General features: G+C 36.3%; 1 protein-coding gene across 3 annotated transcripts in view; it reads left to right on the forward strand.

The window, feature by feature from the left end:
- The window catches only part of MDGA2 (MAM domain containing glycosylphosphatidylinositol anchor 2), a 778,429-nt gene that overhangs the window by 685,713 nt on the left and 74,451 nt on the right, over positions 1–18,265 (forward strand). For all 3 annotated transcript variants that reach the window (XM_046652130.1, XM_046652131.1, XM_046652132.1), the window contains exon 10: positions 6,327–6,475. In XM_046652130.1, coding sequence (XP_046508086.1) covers positions 6,327–6,475 — 149 coding nt within the window. The remainder of the gene's footprint in view (positions 1–6,326; positions 6,476–18,265) is intronic.

The following is an 18,265-nucleotide window of genomic DNA, read 5'->3' on the forward strand; positions in this document are numbered from 1 at the left end:
GCCAGAGCTGTGATTCCTGTGAGTTTTAGAAGTCTTTTTTTTTTAATCAGTGCATCCCTAGTGTTTAAGTTTGTCATAGATATCTGTAGCTATTCTTCTCCTACTAGTAAATTCACATTTGAAAAGTTTTGAATTCTTTTGTTTTTTGTACTTTGCAAATGTATTTTTGTGAAATCCCTTTATTATTACCACTTTGATTGTTAATTTAGTTATCATTCAGTTCTTTGATATCACTGAGTTCCTTTCCCACTGGGAAATGAAAACCAGTAGACTCACTATAAAATCTTTTCTCCCACTTAAGTCTGTATGCGTTAAAATAGTTAGAGGATAAGCGGACTACAGGGTAAATATCAAACATCTTATCACATCAAACAAGGCAGTTCAGAACTTCACACTGACCTATTCTTCCCGCCTTATCCAAGCACGTGTGTTGTGTCGGCCAGTGTAGCAAAAGCTGATGAGACTATCCCTGTTCTTCAAAGGGGCACAGTTTGGTTGGAAAGATTTGCACAGCATGTTACAGCCATAGTAGGTCCTTTGGTAGTTCTAGAATATTATCTATAATATATTCACTTTTCTCCACCTAAGGCCATGCTTTATTTCTTCTCTTCCTTATCCCTCCGTGAGCCACCATTGTCTGTCTGAGGAATTTCCTTTCCTTTAAGATCGATAAAGATGTCAGATGTGTCCCCCATGAAGCCTACCCCTGGTCCCAATTGAGAGCGTCAATTATTCTTTCAGAGAATGTCCCATAGTGTTTGTTTACTGTTCTCTATTGGATTTCCTCAGTTGGTTTAAGCATACTTACTTATAAATTCCATTTCATGTTTCTATGACCTGTAGCCTAACCTGCTATGTATTGGCCTTCTTAGTCACTCACAGTGGAACGTTTTCTTGTGTGATAGTAATGTATTTTGAATTTGTATTCATTGAGATTTGATTTGGAGAAATTCTCTGCAGTCTGGTTGCGAACATGTCCTTCAAGAACAACTTGATATGGGATCTACTCAAGCACTCCAGTGGTTTGACAAGCCAAGGATGACTTTTTGTTAATGTAAATATTTTTTCATCTCCCTATGCTGGAGTGGGGCATTTTTTTTCTAGTCTACCCTATGTCTGAGATTGCTGTTTTTACTGATCTTGATCATATGTGGTGGCTTCATTTCCAGCTTCCCATCTTGTGCTGGCCCATTAAACTCATCTCCTATGGGCCTAAAATTCTAGCTCCCAAGGGTACAAAGACCAACAATACTCCTTTTCTCCCTAAACTCTTATTTGATGTCTGATTTTCAGTTCTTTTTTTTTTTTTTTTTTTTTTGACCCATGAAGAATAATTCCCTTTCTTGCTTGCAAGCTTAGGTATGCATCTAAAAAGGATTTTTATTATACTTTAATCTAACATTTTTAGATTAGGAAAGAGACATGTCATAGCTTCTTATTGTCTCTTTTACTTTGAGCTTTATGCGTAAAATCTTGTTTTGAAACCTGAATTTAATCACTTTTCAAAAGTTATTTGCAAAATAGAGTAAATGTACTTTTATATAGATTCTGCTTAAAATTTTGAACCATTAAATTTCTTCTCTATATATAACTTAAAAATATTTCAAAATCAAAGATCTGTATGTAATCATACATAATGTATCTAAAACTTATCTGTCCGTTTAGATAAACATAGTTCTCGGTGAGTTAGTCTAATGAGATTCAAACTGGAACAATTTTGGCATAGAAATAAAGCAAGAATATGAAAGAGAAAGAAAATTTTCTTGGCATGCTTGGTGGAAGGAGAAAAAAATGGCCTAGAGGATGAAAAAGAAAAAAATATTATGAATTCTTTCCCTGTTCAACCAGCAGATGTCATGTTTGATTGTCAGAGGCTAAGATTATTATAAGGATATTTCCTTGATATGACTGCGTGCATCTTAGAAAATGAATGTATAAACATTAAATATGATTTCCTCTGAAATCAGAGGAGAAATTTTGGGTTTTTTTTTTTTACTTTTAAGATACATTTCTCAAATGAAATCAGAAAGTAAAGTTTATCCAAAAGAAGTTTAGTACAAAGTATGCTCTGAGACATAAGCGAGCATATCTATATTTAACTATAACTACTCAAAATTATTTTTATCAGTAATTATTTATAACTAATCAATATTATTTATGCACCATCTAAAACATTTTTTCCACTTTTACTTCTAAGGTGGTGCAATTATTCAACTAAAATAAACTTTCTCTATTTTTCTTTAATTTCATGAATCAAAGTCAAAATTTGTAGTGTCCTGTTGTATTTGATTATTTACCTATATCAACTTCCACTTATCATCTCTATTGTTTTTCTGTCTCTAAATTTCTTTATCTGTCATATAAGACATTAGAATAGATCATCTCTCAGTTATTTTCTAATCTAAGATTCCATAAAAATTATCACATGTAGTCACATATGTAATGCAGATATATCAATGCGGACAAAATAAAGTATTTAAAAAATCATTCGAAAGCCTTTGAATAGTCTGCAATTAAATATAAAATTGATGATAGAATTTTACATCAAAACAATCTGTTTGGAATATTTAAAGGATTGTTAGATTGAAACTTAATTTTTTCCAACACTGAAAATAGATCTTATTAAACAAATTCATACTATTTACAAGATCATGAGGATTTTTTTTTTTAACTTCAGGGTCAAACTACTTCAATAACCTTAAAAGTTTTATTTAGATAAACAATTAGTCCTAGAATTATAGCAGTTTGCATTTATGACATGTAGCCAGTTGCTCTCTTGGCAGTCAACAAAAAGCAAGATTAGACTACAAATAATAGAAGCATGAAATGGAATTTATAAATAAGTATGCTTAGAACAATTGAAGTGATACGATAAACAGCAGGCAAATGTTTCATAGCACTCTGTAGATTCGAGACTGAGTGGCACCTTAATGGCCACCTTGTGGACAGTCGCCCATCTCAGCCCTGCTAAATGGTTATTCGGTATTGACTAATTACCTCCAGTGAAGGGAAAATCATAGTGTGTTGGGGTCTGCCCCTCCATATTCAGAGAGGATTGGTAGAACAGTTCTAAGTCAAAATATGTATCCTTTTAAGAGCCACTCGCTGGTATTCACCTTATTTCATAGGTCTGCTAAAATGTAGTCTGATTTTCTTTCTCTGTCAATAGTCTCAACTCTTAGTAAACTCCCTTTGCTGACTTTTGAGAGTCTTTTTTTTCTTTTCCATGCCAAATGTCTTCTGGTTGTGGTTCTATTTTCTCCTTGTTTCTATTTGAATGCATCTTTCTTCTTATGAAAAAAAAGTGATGCTTAGAACTAAATCTAATATCCCTTGTATTTCACCTTTGGTTAACGAAGGACCCCCACCCCCCAAAAAAACCCATTGAGAGTCTTACCTCCTCAATTCAATCTAGACCCTACTCTCTAAGGAAAACACTCTAGGTTTACGTTACTCACTTAAGCAGCTCATTCGTTCATTTATAGGTTTTGGAAGCTTATTTTTCACCAAAAACCCTAGCTATTTATCTAGGCGATCTCTAAATTCACCTCCTCATAACATCTTGGGAAATTTAGTCTCCAATACCAGTTGTCAATGATGTGTCAGGTGTTGATTTCTTCATTCAGTATACTGTTTTGCTCTCATCTAGATTTTGCTCTTAAGTGTTGTGAGTATGAATGTGTACCATCATTTAGTGATGAGCAAAATATCACACAAGATAAAAAGTAATAAAATGAGCATGATGGCTCATTTCTGGAGACCTCCTTCTAGGCAAAATTCTTTGTATAGAGTTGATAAAGTATTTTCAGTTCAACTGAGTGATTATTCACACAGAATTTTCCTTTAGTGCACACATGTTAATGCCGGAGACTTTTCCAAGTGTTACTGAAATTCGGATATTTAATTCAACGTACAGTAGCACGCCCCCATATTGGCAGCTTTACTTTTCACAGTTTCAGTTACCCGGAGTCAACCAGTCAACCACGTCGGAAAATATTAAATGGAAAATTCCAGAAATAAACAGTTTATAAGTTTTAAATTGCAAGCCATTCTGAGCTGCTGTAATGAAATCTCTCCCCGTCGTGGAAGTGAGTCATCCCTTTGCCCAGCGGATCCACACTGTACATGCTCTCCACTCTTTGGTCACTTAGTAGCCCTCTGGGTTATCAGATCGACTGTCCGGTATGGCAGTGCTTGTGTTCAAGTAATGCTTATTTTACTTAATAATGGCCCCAAAGTGCAAGGGTAGTGATGCTGGAAATTTGGATATGCCAAAGAGAAGCCATAAAGTGCTTCCTTTAAGTGAAAAGGTGAAAGTTCTCAACTGAATAAGGAAAGAAAAAAATCGCATGCTGAGGTTGCTAGGATCTACAGTAAATTTTGTTACAGTTTATTGTTATAATTATTCTATTTTCTTATTAGCCGTTAATCTCATACTATGACTAATTTATAAACTAAACTTTATCATAGGTATGAATGTACAGGAAAAAACCTAGTGACTATAGGGTTCAGTACTGTCCATGGTTTCAGGCACCCCCTGGGGGTCTTACAACATATCCCTCACAAACAAGGGGGGACTATTGTATTTGATTTTATTGGTAAACTTGTCAAAAATTAAGTTCAGTTCATCTGACATTATTTTTTTCTGATGAACCTCTCCAGGGGAATAGAGACCATCACTTTCATTCTTAGTGTTCAAAATCCACCCTTTAACTATCTAAAAATTATTATAGGTTGTTGTGAATCAACTCTTCTGCAACCTCATAGATAACTAATGATTAAGAATATGCAAAACCAGGGGCCAGCCCCATGGCGGAGTGGTTAAGTTCGCGCCCTCTGCTTCTGCAGCCCAGGATTTTGCTGGTTCGGATCCTGGGCATGGACATGGCACAGCTCATCAGGCCATGTTGAGGCAGCACCCCACATGCCACAACTAGAAGGACCCACAACTAAAATATACAACTATGTACTCAGGGGACTTGGGGATAAAAAGCAGAGGACAAAAAAAAAAAATATGCAAAACCAGGTAAGAGAAGTTCCTGCATACAGGAACCCCGGAAAAAAACCCCAGCAGGATATTTAATATTTAATCTAATTTTTAGAAAAAGAAAAAACAGAAAACAGATGTTGAATGAGGACTGATGAATGTGCAACTTATTAACTCATTACCCAGTAAGAATTTCAAAGCTATTCAAAAAGTTGAGAAAGAAAATATAAGCAATTTCTGTGAGGACAGAAGCATAGCTCCTCATTCACTGTATCCCCAATGCCTACCTCGTACGCTACTTTGGCATTTAATAGGCTCTCTCTAAATACTGTCATTTCAATAAATAAATATATTTATTTATTTTTGAAAAATAAATGAAAGGTCTGAAAAAATCTATATTTCAGAATATCAGGAACTTGGATCCATAATTCCAAGTGGTCTGTGCACCTTTCAATTTGGCAATTAAAAACAAATACTGAGATGGTTTATATATGTTGTATATGCTATATGCACTTCACATGCCCTTAAAATCTAAATAAAAGCTTTTTTGTTATTGACCAAAGTTCTTGCGTTATTGTTAAGGTTTTTTTTGGTTAATTTCAAATTTATTGACCAAAGACACAGATAACATAGACACAGATATTTATTTTTACTGATTTTTCTTTTTGACAGATTGATCATACACTTGTTGATATACTTCTTTTGACTTCTAGGATGTTCCAGGCTTGATTTTCCTCCTGATTGTTCATCTCAGGCCTTTGTGGAGGTTCCTGTCTCCTCCCATCTCTCTGAACCTTGGATTCCCCAGGAGTCAGGCTTTAGTCTTCTTCTCTATTTACTCACACTCCCTTAGTGAGCTCATCAGTTTCATGGCTTTAAATTTAAAATTGGTCTATATGCCTCGGATTAGCAAAATTCTATCTCCCACCCTGGCCTCTTCTGAGTTCTAGACTAGTCCATCCCACTTGATGTCTCCATTTAGATCATTCAAAGTCTTCAAAAATAACTTCCTGGTCTCCCCCACTCCCACATTTCATCCTCCCATAGCTTTCATCTTAGTGGATGGAAGCTCCGTTCTTCCAACTGCTTAGGCCAAAAAACTTGTGTCATCGTCGGTTCTTCTCTTCCTCTCACACTGCTCATCCAGTCAACCAGGAAGTCCTCTTGCATCTATTCTCAAAGTTCTCAAGAAAATTCTTTAGATTTTTATAAAGTGACTTTTCAAATACAAGAGTTACTTATGGAACACATAGTAGAAAGTGGTAAAAGGTCCAAAAAGAATAAATATGTTAACTGTAATATGGCATCATTCAAATTTAAGTACTCTTTCTGTTTTTAGGAAAGGCCTATGCTCCGGAATTCTATTACGATACCTACAACCCTGTGTGGCAGAACAGACACCGAGTTTATTCCTACAGTCTGCAGTGGACACAAATGAATCCCGAGGCAGTAGACCGGATTGTTGCATACCGGTTGGGTATTAGGCAGGTGAGAAAATTAATCGGCGTCTTTTTTTTTGTGATCCTCTGTGCAGACCTTGTTCCTATGATTTGTTGGTATAACTTTGTAATCATTTACATGAATTCCAGAATATTCTTTCCTATATCAAAGATAATATCACTCTACACAGAACTGTTCCAAATTATTTACAAATCTTTGAAATTAACTTATGTATTTTCCACTAGGACAGCAGATATATTGAAGTGACATCCTTTGAGACTTCTGAAATCCTTTATCACTATATATGCTGTAGAAATTGCATGGTATATAATTACTGTGAAAGAAACTTATTTAAGATGTGCTCACACTTACCTATACTGCGTAATTCTTTGTCTTATTTCCTAAGGAGCTAGAAGTCTTGCATATTTCTACTCTAAGGGGTTCCAACTTACACAGGATGTTTTAAAAGTTAATTTAATGTATCTGAAGAATAGAAATATTTTAGTAAAACGAGAAGAAGCAATCAAGTACGCTATTTTCCTAAGGTGGCTGAAGATCATGGATTATGTGAACACACTGTATCTTCTTCAGATGAACTGCTGTTAAACTCAGTTATCCTTTGTTGATATAAGTGATATTTTTGAAATTTATATGTTGGTCTTTACATTGTTTCCTGTTAGGTAGTTTGTTTTCTGTGGTGACTGTTTGAGCCAAACAAAACATTTTTGAAGATTTATTTGATTACTACATAATCTATTAGCACTCCCTCACAACTTTGTATTATCCACAGATTTGTCAAGTGTGCTTTTCACTTCCTTCACTAAATCACAGAATAGCATTTTGAATTTGGACAGTAAAAAGGACAGAATTTTCTTGGAGAACAACTGATCAATCATCCGCAATCTGTTCAGTTGTACTATCGTAAAACCAGTGTTTTCCTATCTTGTTCACAGAGTTCTAGTAAAAGACTGTATAAGATATGTCATTCAAATTAAGATCCATTGTGAGTTGAATATTCTTATCCTACAGGTCTAATAACCTATAAAAAAATCTTTTCCTAGCAAATACTTCCTGCATTTGATGTCCCTGCGTCCTTGTCTGAGTGTTCACAGGTCACTGGTAGAGCAGACAGCAGGGGATCACTCAGAAAATTTCTCTCTTATTCTCCCTCATTTACTTTGGTCCCTACGTAAGTCTGAGTAAATTCCAAATTCATATCAAAATTGTTTGTTCTGCTTGTTCTAATTTGATGACAGTTTTCCTTGATAGAGAAGACATAAACAAAGGGAGCGGAGCAGCTCTTTCTCCCTCAGCTGGTGGGATTACCTTTCCTTTGCTTTTGTTAACACAGCTAAGTTTTTAGACCTTTCATGTTTGGAACATCGTAGAGCATTGTTGACTTCAGACACCCCACACTCATTTTCCAAGTCCTTACACCTGATTTTGTCATTCACATTCATCTTTTATTATCTGTGTTTTTTTTAAAAAAAGATAAGAACCTAATCCCAAATTGCTATCTGTAAAATTAAATTATTTTCTTTAGCTGTCTTTTCCTTTTTTCTGGATATAATTTATTTGCGATGGTAGAGTCAGATTGTCATCTTTAGTTTCTCACTTTCTTCCTCTGTTGTATTTTCTTCAACTGTCTGGGTGACTGCCCGTTGCTCCCTGTGTGCCGAAGGGCTGTCTATTTCAAGTCTGCGGAGTTTACCCCACTCCGCTCATCATTCCCCTCCTTTCCTCCAGGGTTCCTCAAAACCTTTGTTCCCAGTGTCTCCATTGTGTATGCAGGTCACCTTCTCCATAAGTCAAATTGAACAAAAAGTGGTTACCATTGGAAGGCTCCCCCGAACTCGGCAGATTCCAGGAGAATTAGTCTTCCCCCTGAGAGGGATCCAACTGATTAAAGCCCTCCCTTCTTTTCCATATCTGGGACCCACTATTAATAAACTACCTTCTGTAATATTTTTTGCTAGGATTCCTATGCTATTTTCCACCAACAGTGTCTCTTTTTTGATTTTCCTTTCCTAACATGAGCATCTTCTCTAAATTCCTGTCTTTACATTTCTTGATCATAAAATGAGTCTAGAACTCCCTGATAGGTGTTGACACGGGTTCCCAGATGCTGTGTTGTTCCTCGTCAACAAATTAGTGAGATAATTTCCCCCTACTCTGCTACTTTAGAATAAATTAGATATCTGTGTATCCATCTCCCCTTACTATGTTTTGCAAAATTATGAAGTCCAGACTCATCTGCCTTCCCATTCTAGCCAATCTAACCTTATAATTTTTTAGCTATAGAACCCTGAGCAGGTTTCTGAAGGTCGCTAAGCTGAGGTTCCAACCCTGTAAATTGAAGATGGTGATCCCTGTTGGGCACGTGAAGCGTGGAGGGAAAGATGCCCCCTCCTTGTCTCACAGGTCATGTTCGCTCGTGCAGGGCACTCCTGGCACAAACAGCTGTGGCAGTCCTTACACTCCTCTGCCAGGATTGTGTTTCAAAAGAGGGCACGTTAGGAACTTAAAATGTCTACTATTTTTATTTTAGCTTTATTTAGTACACTGTGTATCCTAGGCTTAACTATTATTCCAAGCCATGAGTTTCACAAAATAATTCCTAGACTTTTTTTCACTATGGCTTACTTTTGCTTCAAACCTATTATCCTCCATAATATCCATTTCACTGATTCGCATTTTTCTCTTCCACTCTGAGTCTTAGTTAAAAGCCTTGTTGATCGGATCAGTGAGTCTGCAGCTAATACTGTTGTTCGCAAGTTTGTGAGATTCATGCTGTCCACTGGAGGAAAGCCTATTTCTGGTGTTCTCAAGCGTGGTCCAGAAGACAAGCCCTTTCTCTTAGACAATTTTTGAAGTTAACTCTTTACTTGCCATGGCGTTCTTTACTGGGCTTCTTTGTTCTTAGGATTTTCCTTTATATTTAGAAATAAGTGTTATTTTTTCCTAGGATGTTTTTTATAATTCTCATAATTTCACTCAGATACTGTGTGTTGCCACAGGACAGAAATTTTGATATATCTTTTGGGGATGTCTCAATAAAGATTAATGGCCTGTGCGGTTCTGCCAGTGTGAACAGGAAGGCAGTGCTTGCAGATACAGTGTAAGAACAGAAGGGGCATGTATGCACACTTCTCTGTATCCACCATCATCTTCTCTACACTTAACCGTTACAAGAAAAATCTTCACATGCAAAACGGCCTCTGAGACAGCATTTCTTTTGAAGATCTCCCTTATACACCATGGTTTAGGATGACAGGGCAAAAGCGCTCTTGATGCAGTGAAATTGCTATTGCTCTTTAAGAATGTCTCCCTGTTTAATAATAGGAAACAAAGGTATTAATATAAAATAAGGCTATTTTTCAATTTTTTCTTAGAAAATTTAGATTCCTTCTTCCTCAGGTATGTACATTTAGGTGTCAACATTATTTTTAAGACACAATCAGATACCAGTATTTTTAAAAATCACTCTTGAATTCTGATCTGATGATCATTGTAATGATGACTTTATATTCCAGGCAAATAGCCTTTTTCATCTCCCAAGCTGTCTCAGAATCTCGACTCAGTGAGCTTTTGAATGTAAACAATACAACTTGAATGATAAATAAACAATGTTAGGAATGTAACCTAAGCAATATAAGTTTAACAAACGGATTTTCTTCCCTAATTATTAGTATTTATGTCTTTGACTATGAGAACAAGTTTTCTTCAATAGATCAATAATTTATGTTACATATTTTATGATTTTAAAGTCATTATGTTTTTTAAAGTCATATGTTTTTATTTTGAGTCTATATATCTAACTAATTTCTTCTATTTATAAAATATCTGGGTTATCTAGGGCAAAATAGCTCCCATTTCAATATCAAACATGGCCTTAATTATGCAATACATTTTTGTGTTAGATGAATTCTGAAAGACAAATTTGGTCCTTTAAGACTAATGGCGAATTCAGTTCTAAAGAACCCTACTTGGTTTTTAATCCAAAAATTAGAGGTCTTATTAGAAATCTTACTACTTTTTGTTAAATTAAGTAGGATTGTAAAATCGCTGATGGATGGGGCTGGTAAGCTGAACTCAGCATTCCTCTAGCTTTCTGGTAAAATTAGCTGACTCTTTTGGTTAAATTATGTGGTCTCTATTTAAATATGATGAGGAAAATTGTCTCAGAATTTGAGAAATGGCTTATACACTTTTCTTAAAAGTTGCTGCAGAGTATCTAGAAAAAGGCACTGGAATTCTGGAAACACTGCTTAAAGAAATTCACAAAGAGGACACATGTCATATGAAGTTAAAAAATTAATGTATGGAAAAAAGTTTTCCTGAAATCTTAATGTCTTTAAGTTAGACTTTTTAGGCTCAGTTAAGCAATTGCTTAATCTCCTCAGACAGCTACTAGCCTCCCAATTATTTGCTTCATTTGTTGCTTAACTGGAAAGAGACAAAGGTTATTTGAATGTCTGCTTTCCTTGGTATCTAAGGAATTAAGAAACAAGCAAAACTGTTTCTAATTTATCGGAATATACCAAACAGCATAAACACCATTGACTCCATCTGAAACATACACAACTATAGTTTCTAATAATAAAGGATTTTAGAGTTTTATACAGTTTCCTTTTGTATGTTCTGCCACAGAGACACAATGAATGTGACTTTTTACTGTCATCTTTGGAAAGCAGGAAGTTTTATTGAATAAAATACCTCAATTGCCCTGGTTCTGTCTTCTTAAGTCATGATATATTAAATGCCTACAATTATCATATTAATTTGCTCACTTAGTCAATAAAACTTTGAGTGAATTAATCGTATAATAATTGCCAGCATTTAAAAGAAGAAGTATGGTCCTCAAGGTCTTACTAAAATACATGCTATAATAGAGATGTGTACAAAATGGCATAGAAACATACATGGGAGCAGTTAGTCCTGCAAAGTAGTGGGGTTCAGAGACATGATCACTGGGGCGGCCCAGTGGCGCAGCGGTTAAGTTTGCATGTTCTGCTTCGGCAGTGGGGTGGGGCGGGGGCATTCGCTGGTTCGAATGCCCAGTGCAGACATGGCACCACTGGGCAAGCCATGCTGTGGTCGGCATCCCACGTATAAAGTAGAGGAAGATGGGCACAGATGTTAGCTCAGGGCCAGTCTTCCTCAGCAAAAAGAAGAGGATTGGCAGCAGATTTAGCTCAGGGCTAAAAACAAAACAAAACAAAGATGTGATCACCAAGAGGGAGACTTGTTTGTTAGTTTGTATAGGTTTATGTTAAAATTTTCTTCATAAAGAATAATCTTCAATAATGACTAATCAAGAAATCACTAATCACAGAGTCGCCAATTGTTGGCCCATCATCTCATGGCAGACCGTGGAAAGGCAGTTGAAATTCCCCCGTATCATTACTCACCAATAATGTCGCCGATCTTGGATCAGGTCAGGGTCACCATATGTTGGTGTCGCAATCCAATGTACACATCAGGATAGATGTGGAGAGGGCTGATGGCCACTCTGAGTTTATTGTAACCAGCGTTTCAATATATACATAGCTTACAGCTGTTAAACATACACAGGTGTTCTGGATGAAGTAATTAGCAAATGCCAAGAATTCTTAGTGATTTCTCGAGGAGCCCTCCCTTGGCCTCTGTTTTGATATTATCATGTTTTTGCTGTGCTCGTATATTTTTATCTCGGAGCAGGCAAGGCCTCCTAGGCAACGGCCCCTCCTGCTCCCGATATCAATATCGTTTCTCCATCTGTGCCCCCAGGCGGCCAATGCCTGTCTTAGGTTGCCTCCCCGGGAGGTCTTACCCATCATTGGCTAACCGGCCTTCTCACCTCCAGGTCACAGTTTGTTGGCAAGCCTTTTCCAGTGATTATTAACCCTTCCTGCGTCAGGGGCGGCTACAGAAATCACTAATCACAAATACACTTTTTTGGTGTAATTGATTATTGGATGAATTTTATTGCAGCTTTCATTTTGGTTTTCATACATATGACTATAATGACTGAGCTATAGTTTATTTTTCCTTCCATTTAAAACACTTTTTGTTATTTTATTAAATAAGTCATCTCGTTGTTTATTACAGCCCTAATATTATAATAGATCATAGTAATTAAAATGTATAAATTCATTGTATACATAAATAACCATATGCATGATAATTGTGCTTATTAGTACTGCTAAGTACCTAGTTTAACGTGTTGAAAGAAGCAGCAGGAAAATTGGAGGAGCATGCAGTATAATTGGTTGGTCATGGAGGATGACTTTTTATGCTTTAGCAACTTGTACAAAGTTCTAGTTTCTGCAGCACAGTCCACAGGTGCTGAAGGAAAATGGGAGGATAATATGGAGTGAAATTGGAATAATGTACAGGATTGATTTAAGCCAGCTGGAAAGATTTTGTCAAGAGAGATGTTTGAAGGGACCATTTGACAGAGGACATTTAATGCCAGTCCAGGGAAATCTGTAGAGAATTGAGAGATAACCTGGATTCACTGTACAGTCTTAAATCATGAATAAAATGACATCTTCTATAGATTAATCTCATCACATCATACATATTATATTGAGTGATACTACAATAGAGGCAGAGACCACAGTTAGGCACGTCTGAAGTAAGTTTGAGTAAGATTTATATTAGAGGAGTGAAGGGGAAGAGGAAGAAAAATTGAATTAAAAAAATGTTGAGGGGGCCAGCTGGTGGTGCAGCAGTTAAGTTTGCACGTTCCACTCTGGTGTCCAGGGTTCCCCAGTTTGGATCCCGGGTGCGGATGTGGCACTGCTCATCAGCCATGCTGTGGCAGGTATCCCACATATAAAGTAGAGGAAGATGGGCATGGATGTTAGCTCAGGGCCAGTCTTCCTCAGCAAAAAAGAGGAGGATTGGCAACGGATGTTAGCTCAGGGCTAATCTTCCTCCAAAAAAGAAGAAAGAAAATGTTGAAACAGGCAGAACTTGAATATTGAATTAATTTTGAGAAGCAGTTTTAAAAAATACAGTGAGCTTATGTTCTCTGCCATTTACTTCAATCTCTTTAGTGAATGTCTGGAAATCATCAAACATATAGATGAAGAAGAGAGCAAGGGATACAGAGAAATGTAGAGAAGCCACTTTGTAAATGGCCTCTGGCTCTGGAAGAGAAATAAACTGCAAGCCAGTTAGCAAACAGTGGAGTGATCTCGATCTTCCGAGTGAAGGACAGTCGCACACACTCTTCCTTCCTATCAATGCCAACTTCACGATGTGTCTCTTAGCAGGAATAAACATGGGACATTTGAAAGATCTGTGTGAGCTGTGGACCTTTGATGTGGAAAGCTTTGTGAAATAAGGGTGCTTTGTCTTGGAAAATTCCAAGTACTTCCTGAGGAGTTTTTCTGAGTCTGTGGTTCTCTCTACAGATTCCATTTTGTTTTGTAATAGTGCTTGAGAAAATTAGAATTTTCCTTTTTCTTGACCCTGAACGTGGTGGAAAACGAGCAACCTCGCTGAGACTTTTGGAGTGGAAGAGTATTAAATTATTGACAGAAATAAGATATTGAATCAATGTGTGCAAGTATGCTCATATTTTCAAGTTGGACTTGTTAAATTTGAGTGTTAGAGGAAGATAAAACAAACAAAGGTACACTAGTTAGGAACACGCTACTAGATTTTGAGTCAACACTTCCCCTTGAATATGTAAATTTATCGGCCAGAAGCATTAGACATGAGAACTGAAACTAGCAAAAATGTAGAGACATAAGTTTCCCGTATGAAGACAGTAATGGTAGAAGTTGCAGTGAGAAAAGAAAGAACCGAGAGGTGGAAAACTCTGCCAAGGTCATGGAAAATAAGGAAAGAGTGTGTGAGTGTGTGTGTGGGGGGGGGGTGTGGATTTACACTTTTAAACAATATTTTAAAAGGTTAAAAAGCCATAAATTTTTAATGCGAGATACTGACAAATCAGTGTTGCTTTCTTATTTAAGATAATTAAGTTAAGAGAGGAATAGGGAGAAAAAAAAAGATTATAGATAGGTTTAATATTATTGCAAGGTCAACTGATTACAAATCTAATTAAATCGATCTGAGCTTATTCCGACTGTCCACTTGAATCAGTATTTCATTAAGAGAAGACTAACTGATGTATTTCCTTGGATGAAACAACTCTTCTTAAATGTCTAAATTGTTTCTTTTACAGTCTGTAAATTCATGGTTATTATAGATTCCAAGACTTTGATCTAAATCAAAGAATCTATCCAATAGGCCAATGTATATATACACACGCAGTGTCTTTAATGACTAGGAGTGTAGAGTTCAATGGAAAACAGTCATTCGGTCAACTATTTTTAAGAAAAAAAATAAAGATAAAACTTGAAATTCATAATGGAGTTTGGATTAACAGTCATTTTCTTTTTTTCCTGCTTTAACTTGTTTGTTGGAATGTAGGTTTATAGACGGATGTATGGTCTATATTTGTATTTTATGTACTGTATCTGTTAATGAACTGAATGCACTGTCTTCTCTGTGTTATATCAGTGGTTCTTAAATTTGAGTGTGCACCAGAATCTTCCACAGGGCTTGTTAAAACACTTGCGGGACCCACCCCCAGAGTTTCTGGGTTAGTGGGTCTGGAGTGTGGCCCCAGAGTTAGCATTTCTAGCAACTTCCTGTGTGAGGCTGACACAGCGGTTTTGGGCTGCACTTTGAGAACCCCTGTTTATGTTGTCCCACTATAAAGAAGAGACCAAGAAGAGATTCCTTTTTTAACTTTTGGTTTTTCTCATGCTAACGTTCTTCTATGATCTCAGTGGGGAAAACTGTACTATAAGTACGGTTTCAAGCACAGTGCTTGGCATGTGGCGCTCAATACTGTCTGTGGAATAAATGGATTTGAAACTTGCATGTTATAGTGCGTAACTGTTGATTTCCAACCAGAGATGCATCCTCTGGTTATGGCTCAAATGATATATCTCCAAGGCCAGTGATTATTGAAATATTGTTCTCAGTCCACTGTTAAGTGTCAAGATTCACCCGGTGGACTGAGAACTAACTCAAATGCAAATATTTTCTTTAGTTCTTCTGGGCAGGACACACACAGTTCCTTAGGCTCCTATTTGGTTATATTTCTGTATTTTCATGCCTTTCATCTCTTCTATATTTGAGGATATATCTGCTTTTTCACTCACAATATATATATTTGATACAAGTCTTTCTGTTTCTGGAAATCTTTTCCTCCACTTGTTATTTTATTTTATAAAGTATAAAACCTAATCTCATTTTGTCTAGTCTTATTTATTTAAGGTAAAGTAAATCTCCTATTCTGGTATTGGCATCTTTAATTTATAAACTCATTTTATTTTTCTGTATAGGGAGCAGGAAAAGGTGAGCAGACACATACATCTCTTCCTGATAGAGCTCTGGGCCGTCTGTCCAATCTCATCTCCAACCAAACCCCATCACTTCACATTCTAATAATTCATAGAATCACATAGAGTTTTGTAGCAGTGAAGTATAAAGGTTACAAAAAGAGCTTTTAGAATTAGACAAACAAGGTTAATATTTCAGTCTCCCAGTGATCTCTCTCTCTGTAGAACATGGGTACATAGCTTAACTTCTGTCAGATTATTTCTGCACCTAAACAAGAGCGATAATATACATTTCACAGGATGTCTTGGTGTTTAGTATTATACTGAAATGTTTTCCTAATTTATATTTTTATTTCCTCTGAAACCAAACAATTGTTTTATTTTTCCCTCATTTACCCTTCAAAAAGCAAAACAGATATTATCACACCATAGCCGAATACTTTATAAAATAAAATAACAAGTGGAGGAAAAGATTTCCAGAAACAGAAAGACTTGTATCAAATATATATATTGTGAGTGAAAAAGCAGATATATCCTCAAATATAGAAGAGATGAAAGGCATGAAAATACAGTACTCGACTACACAGGCATAGATTTATAAATATAGAAGTATATAATTTAAATTAAAATATGAATAGCAACTAAAGTTAATACAAAAGGATTTCAACAGGAAATTACTACAAGAGGAATTAGAAAACAAAGTAATGTCTACCACTAGAAAATAAAGAAGAACAAGGAGGAGAAGGTGGGTGGGAGAAGGAGGGAAAGGAGGCAGAGAAGGAAGAAAGAGAAGAAGGAAGATTTCCTTCATGTCATCAACAAAATATGTACTAAACTCAAATTATATATGAAGAACTCTGCCAAGCATTTGGGTTCCCAAAGGAGTGGGGATGAGTGGGTGGGAGGATAGTTCTTGTCCTCAGGAAGGTTAAAACAGATGAGGAGATAGATAACCAAGCAGGCAATTACAGTATAGTTTGACAGGTATGATAATAAGCGTGGATATAAGGCATTGTGGGAGAATATTGGAGGGGAACCTAAGATAACCTCAGAAGGTGAGGAATGCTGACAGAAGAAGTAATAGCACACTGATAGTGGAGGGGTGAACAGAAGTTACCCAGATCCAGAGCTCGGTGGAATTAATGTGTGCCTGGATACAAAGCCAGCATGGTAAGTTTGGTGATCTGAAAATAATGCAGTATATCCAGACCATAGTTCAGGAGAGAAGGAAAGAGATCAGGCTGGCGATAGGAGGGACCAAGATCCTGAAGGGTTGTATGAACATTCCAAAGAATGACCCTGAGAGGAGTGGAGAAACACAGAAAGATCCAAAACAGAAGAGAAATCATCACCATTGTAGTAGAAAATTAATAAGGGACGGCACTGAGTAAAAGCTGCTGTTTTCTCTCAAATGAAATATAACAACCTGAATCAGTGCTGCTGCTTTGGTGATTGGAGAGAGATCCGTGTGGCAAAATCAGGAGCATTTGATGATTGAATGCAGGTTGGGGGAAAGAAGGAAGCAGGAAGGCAGAGATAAAGGTGTTCACTACTTACATGCTTGTTGTCTTTAGAAAATCTTGTGTCAAAACATGTCATTGTTTGTTTTCTTATTTTTATATGTTAAGAAAATGTTCTCGAATGTGCTTGTTTATATTAGGAATAAAATGAACTGCTATAGACATGACTGTTAGGCACATATTTAATGGAATATTTTCAAGGAAATGTACAGTGGTCAAACTTAAAAACAGTGCCACAACTGGAAGGACCCACAGCTAAAATATACAACTATTTGGAAAAAAAACACTTAAAAACATAAAATCTGAAGGAAGCTTCATGCTATAATGTAAAATAACTTTAATGTTTTAATGTATCCGTACGAAACTTTTTTAAAAAATTTCATCTTAAATTGAAATTTATTCTCAGAGTGCCATGTCTTAGCAAAAAGATTCAATTAAAAATTCATAGGAAGTTTTCTAATATTTAACTAGCAGCTTCTCTGCTTAAAGAAAGTAGTTTTGAATTGTGTTTATGCTTATTGTATAAGGTACTACAAGAATAGGTCCCCAATTTAACAAATACAACAAAAAACTAGAAGAATTTTTGAGAATAGTTTTACTTAAAACATAATTTTTGGTTCTTTTTCCTTTATATTGTCTCCTCTGTAATTTTTGTATGGTCCTTTCCTTAGGAGCTGTCTTACTGCCCCACAAATATTGCTCTACTAGGCTAAGTGTTTCTGTATATTGACTCAAAACGATCTTTACAATATCTATTGTTTTCTGGAGGGAGCGTGTTGAAGCACACACCCACCAGCTCTTAAATCTTCCTCTTGGAAGAGGTACATGTCACTTCTGTTCCTGTTTCCTTGACCAAAGCAAGCCCTATGCCTTCCTCTGAGGTCAGTGGGGCACACAAGTGCTGTCCTCCTGTGCCTGCAAGGAGGAGAAGAGCCAAATACTGTTGAAGCGCTCAAACTACTCCCCAGATC

Source organism: Equus quagga, chromosome 2, assembly GCF_021613505.1.
Source record: "Equus quagga isolate Etosha38 chromosome 2, UCLA_HA_Equagga_1.0, whole genome shotgun sequence".
NCBI classification, from domain to species: Eukaryota; Metazoa; Chordata; class Mammalia; order Perissodactyla; family Equidae; genus Equus; species Equus quagga.